Source organism: Lutjanus erythropterus, chromosome 17, assembly GCF_056507025.1.
Source record: "Lutjanus erythropterus isolate fLutEry1 chromosome 17, fLutEry1.hap2, whole genome shotgun sequence".
Classification (NCBI taxonomy): Eukaryota; Metazoa; Chordata; class Actinopteri; order Lutjaniformes; family Lutjanidae; genus Lutjanus; species Lutjanus erythropterus.
The window spans coordinates 21,931,276-21,938,600 of record NC_139333.1 but is presented as its reverse complement, the minus strand read 5'-3'; the positions used below and the strand labels follow the sequence as shown (position 1 = coordinate 21,938,600).

The 7,325-nt window shown below is 41.4% G+C and overlaps 1 protein-coding gene across 1 annotated transcript; it reads left to right on the top strand.

Annotated features, from left to right (window-relative positions):
• The first annotated feature begins 405 nt into the window (after window positions 1-405).
• On the top strand, window positions 406-6,882 carry kcng3 (potassium voltage-gated channel, subfamily G, member 3). Its single transcript, XM_084740943.1, has 2 exons — window positions 406-1,272; window positions 6,041-6,882. The coding sequence occupies exons 1-2, from the start codon at window positions 644-646 to the stop codon at window positions 6,684-6,686; spliced, it is 1,275 nt and encodes a 424-aa protein (XP_084597069.1). The 5' UTR covers window positions 406-643; the 3' UTR covers window positions 6,687-6,882.
• The last annotated feature ends 443 nt before the right edge of the window (window positions 6,883-7,325 follow it).

Below are 7,325 nucleotides of genomic sequence, written 5' to 3'. Positions count from 1 at the left end.
ACCTCCCTGTTATACACATTTAAATGAAAAAGGGTCCAATATCTTACCCAATATGCATTTCTCTTGTGTTGTTCTTTCACATAAGTAAGTTGAAATGCAATAAATAATAAATAAATAAATGCATAAATAAAATAAGCCACGTCAAATTATTGCAAGGGACACACACAAGGGGGTCTTTAGTATATTTTCTATCCTTTAAAGCGTCCTTGCGAGAAAAATAATCGTCTATGTTACGGGGAGGAGAATAAATATTTGTACTATTTAATAACCATGGAGACAGTTTCTACCTCGGTGATAAATGTGTGTAAATTTACGCTCTGTAGTTTCCCAATGTGAGTTTTTCTCTCTCCGTGCGTGTGTCCGCTCGGGCGCATGTGACATCATTGATGGGATTGGCTCCCCTGACTGGGGTGGAGAGTCTCCTCTCCTCCACAGGCTACAGAGGGAGAAGAAGAGGAGTGAGGGACACACGGAGGGAAGAATAGTTTCCATCAGCAGCCACGGAGCTCCGCGCAGGGCCACCTCCACTCTGAGCGAGCCACGCCCCGGGGGACAGGGGAAACTGTGGCCCCGCAAGTGTCCGAACTCCTGTTAGGGGAGGAGGAATGGCCGGTGAAGAGGAGTTTTAGTCAGCTACAACAATATGAAGTTCGGGAAGAGCATCTGCGTGCTGAACGTGGGGGGAACCCGGTACGCCTTCACCCGTGAGGTGATCCGGGATTTCCCTCTCCGGCGCGTCAGCCGCCTGCATGCCTGCGCCACCGAGAAAGAGGTCCTTGAACTGTGCGACGACTACGACAGAGACCGCAACGAGTTTTTCTTCGACCGCCACGCGCAGGCTTTCGTCTTCATCATGCTGTACGTGCGCTCCGGCAAACTCCGCTTCGTCCCCGGAGTGTGTGAGCTCTCCTTTTACTCGGAGATGCTCTACTGGGGGCTGGAGAGCGCGCACTTGGACTCCTGCTGCCAGAAACGCCTGGACGACAGGATGTCCGAGATCGGGCTGGACAGTCTGTCCGAGGACTACATCAGAGTGTCGGGGGACCATGAGCCCCAGAGCCCGGACCAGCCGGTGCCGAGGACTGCGCTCACCGGGCGCGCTAAATGGCTCGAGAAGATGCGCAAAGCTTTCGAGGAGCCAAACTCTTCTCTTGCTGCACAGCTGCTGGCTTCAGTGTCTGTGATCTTTGTGATCGTCTCTATGATCATGCTGTGCGCGAGCACCCTGCCGGACTGGGACACAGCCAAGAGGAACACTGTGGAGGAGCACAGGTAGGCTGGCAGTCAAGAGTTAATTAAGGCTCCTACAAGGAGTTTATAACCGGTTATGAAACAGACTCAGTTTATCACTGATGTCTCTACATAAGTTAATGAGACTTTCCGCAGGAAGATCTGCTGTTCCTACATAGTTCGTCTTAATTCCTGACATCAAGTTGGATTCTCCATGAAATCAGATTACGCAGGATTGGAAGGGTTACTTTAAAAATGTATTCCAATACAGTTACTAATTACCTCTTAAAATTGTTGTCAATAACCTAATCCAAGTATCACAATATAACTCAATTACTTTCTGTTACTTTTGGATTACCTCAATATAAAATATGGTGAAATGTATTTATTTATAAGGCTGCAAGTACTGGTTGTTTTCAGCATCGATTAATCAATTGATTGATTAGCTGTTTGGTCCATAAAATGTAAAAAAAAAAAATGGTGAAAAAATGTTGATCAAAGATCAAGATGATGTCCCCAAATGTTTTGTCCACAACAAGGGCTGCAATTAATGATTATTTTATTTTCTCAATGAATTCATTCATAGTTGTTTGCCTATTTAAGGTCAGAAAATTGTGAAAAATATTCATCAGTGTCTCCCAAAGCCCCAGATGACGTCCTCAAATCTCTTCTTTTGTCCACAACTCAGCAATATATAGTTTACTGGCATGAAGGGATAAAGAAACCAGGAAATATTCACATTTAAGAAGATGGAATCACAGAATCTGGACTTTCTTTCTTTAAAAATGACTCAAAACGATTAATCCATTATCTAAATAGATGCACTTAATTTAAAGGACTATTAATAATAGATTAATCGTTGCAGCTCTAACTGTTATATCGGTTAATTAGTTGTTAGTCATTAGTGTCCAGCTGTTCCTCTCTTTGTTGTGTACAGTTTGTTGATTGATTGATTGATTGATTGATTGATTGGTTTAAAGACAAAAAATGGAAAAAATTCCACCCAGTGAAGCATTTTTTACTGGAGGACATGATAATCAATCAGCAGCTGTGTGTGCGCTGTGCATGGTAGTCGTTTTTTGTCTGTCACTGTAATGGAATACAGTTTTGAATTCAGATTACATAATCCCATGACAAGTAATCTGTCACTCCCCAAACCTGGTAGTATGTAACGTAGTGTATGTTTTTTACTTACATAATTTTTATTTTTGACATTGTAATTTCTGACTATCATAGTGGAAACTAACATCAGCCAACATCAACCGCAAAAGTCAACAAAATATGAAAGTTCCTTGTGCTGTAGTAGCTTTAAATTTAGAGCAGAGGAGTCTGAGACTGTTGGCCTCCTCTGAGACAAGCTTGGTAAACAATGCCCTCCTTATAGACTAATTGATTAATCATGAAAATAATCGGCATATTAATCAATAATGGAAACATTTGTTGTAGTTGCAGCCCCTATTTGTGAAGCTGGAACTACTTTACATAAAGGATCAATTGACCGTCACAACTGTGGCCACTTTATTTTTTTGTAGATTGGCAAACTGTTGCAGCTCTGAACTCATACATTTTACAGCTGCTGTAATCTGCACTGCCAAAAGCTGATGCAGCTCATGGAAATTACTTCTTTTATCTATTATACCTACATTAAGTCTTAGATCAGAGTTTCTCAAAGTCCTCAGCCCTCAGACAAACCTCGGAAAAAGGTGCTTTCTTCAGTTTACTTGCTTAGTTTGCTCAGTTCCTACATGATGATCCCTCAGACACCCAACAATTGAGCCAAAATAACTTAATATTGCTGTTTAACATAACTGAAGATCAAATACAAAAACAGTTATTTTCATAATTGATTAATCTGTTGATTATTCACCTTTAAGTGATTAGTTGTTTGGTCCATAAAATGTCAGAAAATGTCAGAAAATGTTGATCAGTGTTTTTCAAAGCCCAAGCTGACGTCTTCTAATATCTTGTTTTGTCCGCAACCCAAAGATATTCAGTTTACTGTCATAGAGGAGTAAAGAAACCAGAAATTGAAACAATTTAGATGTTTTTCATTAAAAAAAAATTCTCAAAACAATTATTCAGTGATTAAAATCATTAGTGATCAATTTAACAGTAGATTAATAATTGATTAATCATTGCAGCCCTACCATAAAATTCCCCAGTGGTGTATCTCTGAACTATAGCCTTAACCAAATCACACAAATTTCGGCTACACTGCGTGATAACTAAAGTCATATTGTTTCACTTCCGCACCCTGAGCCTGCCCTGAAACTGTTTGGACGCCCCCTGGGGAGGCCCGCCTCTCACTCTAAAAAATCGGATGGAAGGGACCCCTCACAGAGGGTGCTGCTAAATTTTTAGGTGCAACGTGTGTGTGTGTGTGTGTGTGTGTGTGTGTGTGTGTTTGTGTGTGTGTGTGTGTGTGTGTGTGTGTGTGTGTGTGTGTGTGTGTGTGTGTGTGTGTGGATATCCTACAAGTGAGAATGTTCTTTAAAATCTTGTGCATAAAAGCGAGTAATGACTTCATAACATGAGCCCAAGCATGTCAAGGATTTGTTTCTGTCATGATTAAGACTCTATGAATACATAAACTCACTCACACTTCCTCCCTCATGCTTTCAAGGCAGCAGAAAAACTCATTGTGCACTATCCTGTTCACACCCATACTCCAGCTTCCAGCATCCTAATATGATGTTATCTTGAGTTTTTTGTTTTGCCATAAAAAGGTAAAAAATCAACAGTTACTTTGGAATAATATATGTAAAACATGATAGAAAACGTGCATTAGTAGATATTAAGGTTGTGCATCGGCAAGAATCTGGTGATACAACACTTGTCAAGATACAATACTGTAAAACAAGGTGATATATTGGTATTTTTAAATCAAACTTTTTGAACTTTTGAACTTTTTTCTTAGGAGATATAAAGACTTTGTCCTTGTGTGTAGTCATCTGATGACCCTTGAGTCAATACAGCATAATGACAAGTTTCAGCCAGCACATTAAACATTAGCATCCTCTCAAGTCAGACAAGCTCTCAGGGAAGCCAATCAATAACCAATCCATTTTATCTACTAAAAGTGTAGTGTTAATTATTAGACAGAAAGCCTGTCTTCCTCCTGAGTCTCTGCCCCCCCCCCCTCCTCCTCACAGTTCATTTGAATATCTTTATTGGCTGGGTGAGTTTACAATGCACAGTACACAAAGAGGACAAACATATCAGATAAATGGCAGATTCATAATATTCCAGTGGGTAATGAGTTGAAAGAAGACAGTGTACTGAGGGATTATATATATTAGTGTGAGCAAACAAAGAGGAATTAAAGCCACTTACAGGAATCACCTGCTACCGAAGTCAGATTTCGGCCAGTTATTCTGGCTTGCAGGATGAAAAAGTCCACCACGTTATTTTGGACCCACGCAGCCTTGTCCTGTGTAAGAAGCCTGAGGTGGACTTTCTCTATATAAGGCTGGGTTATGTTCACTCAGCCGGACACGGTTTTGGATCAGTTGCAATGATTAGGTAATCAACTAAAAGTGTAGTTGTACTCAGGGTCAAAAGGATTCCAATTTAGTTTCAAGCAGAGGTGGCAAAAGTACACACATCCGCTGCTCAAGTAGAAGTACAGATACATGTGTAACAAAAGACTCTAGAAGTACGGATTCAACTTCTTTACTCAAGTAAAAGTGAAAAAGTACAGGATCTAAAATGTAGTCAAAGTATAAGAGTAAAAAGTAGCTCTCTGAAGAACGTTACTGCTGGTTGTTTCTGTGTAAAGCTCACTGAACCTCACAGTTTTGTCTGTCTTGTCATGTCTTTATGGTGTTTTTCATCTTGTTACATTTTTCATCTTATGACATAGTTTACGTCTTCTTATGTATTTTATGTTGTTTTCATTTTGTTACATATTGTTAAGTCGTTTTCGTCTTGTTACATTTGTTGCGTCTTGTGACATTGTTTTCATCTTGTTACATTGTTTTCGCCTTCAGTCTTTTGTCCTGGTATGTTTTAGTTGATTACCTAATCACAGTTTTTGTCTTGCTGCGTCATTTTTATCTTGTTATGTCATTAACGTCTTATGTTGTTTTTGTCTTGTTATGCTGTTTACATCTAGTTACTTCTTTTTTGTCTTGTTATGCCTTGCTACATAGTTTTTGTGTCGTTACGTCATTATGTTGTTATGATGTTTTGTCGTTGTTGTTATGCCTTTTATGTCTTTTTCATCTTGTTATGTCTTGTTATGTCTTTTATGGTGTTTTACATCTCGACTCGATTCTTCTTGTCTCATCTATTAAATCTATTTATCTACAGTAACAAAGTAATTGTACTTAGTTACTTCTCACCTGTGGTTTCATGCCACTAGATGAGACAAGTCTCTTGGCCGCCGTGTAATTTGGTTTGGTCTAATTTTGCTGATGTAGTTATCATGAGGCTCTGCGGTATTTGCTTGGCCTCATGTCAAATGCAAGCAGCACCTCACTCTAATTCACTTTGATTGCCTTTGCTGTGCTAATCAATGAGGTAATCGGTTGACTGCTTGTGTTACACTCTCTCTTTGAAGGTTTTAAATCCCTCCCTACGTGCAGTTTCCTGGCAATTTCATTCTTCTGTCCTCTACTGTTTACTTTTCTCGACCCTGAATTGCGTCAGCTGTCCTCTGTATTTCCCATCATTTATATCACCCCTGCTTTGCTTCCTCCTTCCTCACATTTACTGATTGTCAAACAGTATCTCATATCTGTTGCTCCTCTGCCGTTTCCTGTTTACACTCTGTTCGGCTCATTTTTTTCCCCTGCTCTCCTCTCTGCAGGATAGTGGAGGCCGTGTGTATTGGCTGGTTCACAGCAGAGTGCATAGTGCGCTTTCTGGTGGCCAAAAACAAGTGGGATTTCCTCCGCCGGCCGCTCAACATCATTGATGTCATCGCCATCACCCCCTACTATGTCACCATGGCGATGGCCCGGGCAGGGATGCCGGGGGCCGGGCTCGGGGTTGCTGGGGTGATCCTGCGGGTGCTGAGGATGATGCGAGTGTTCTGGCTCATGAAGCTGGCCAGACATTTCCTGGGCCTGCAGACGCTGGGGCTGACACTCACCCGCTGCTACCGGGAGATGGTCATGCTGATGGTGTTTGTCTGCGTCGCCATGGCGATATACAGCGCTCTGGCCCAGCTGCTAGAGCACGGCTTGGACTTGGGAGCGCAGAACCCGGATTACGCCAGCATCCCGGCTGCCGCCTGGTGGGTCATCATTTCCATGACGACAGTGGGATACGGGGATGTGTACCCTGTAACAATTGGGGGACGGGTGCTCGGGGGGATGTGTGTGGTGAGCGGCATTGTTCTACTGGCGCTCCCCATCACATTCATCTACCACAGTTTTGTACAGTGCTACCATGAACTCAAAGTCCGCTCTGCCAGATACGCACGCAGCCTGTCGTCGGAGATACTGCAATGAACATTTATACCAAAACACTTGCTTGGGCACAGATCCCGGGGGAGCGGAGGATGCAACATTAAGTTGTCCTGCCCAGCAAATCATTTTGAAATTAATTATGTACTTCACCCTTCCTAAATCCCACCCCTTTTTGCTTTGTGCTCCAGTAACAGTTGAGCATGTTATCCAACAGACAGTCAACCTTCCGGTTTTCTGTGTTTATGCTGTGTGTCTGGTGAAAAGAAAAGCTAATTCTGAAGATGATTAAAAGTTAAAAATTTAAGTTCACTAATGTCAGCAAAACACCAGCTAACTAACTAACTAAAAACTGATTAGCTAACTGGTTAGCTAGCTAGTATTTTGCTAAAATTAGCTATCAAATGGAACTAGCTAGTTAATATTTGAAGTAGATTAGCTGGCTAGTTTTGGGTGGCTATATTTTCAAATCCCCAAAACGGGACCCTTTGCACCAAGCGGTCATGCACGCTGCCATGTGTGCATGCCTTCATGTTTTCATCGAGATAAATAAAAAATATTATGAATTAAAATGATAAACCAGAACCAGAATCAAATAACTTAACATTTAATGTGATTAAAGCAGGAAAGTCAATAAATCAGCCTGCATTGATCCATGAATGAATGTGATGATTCTTACAATTT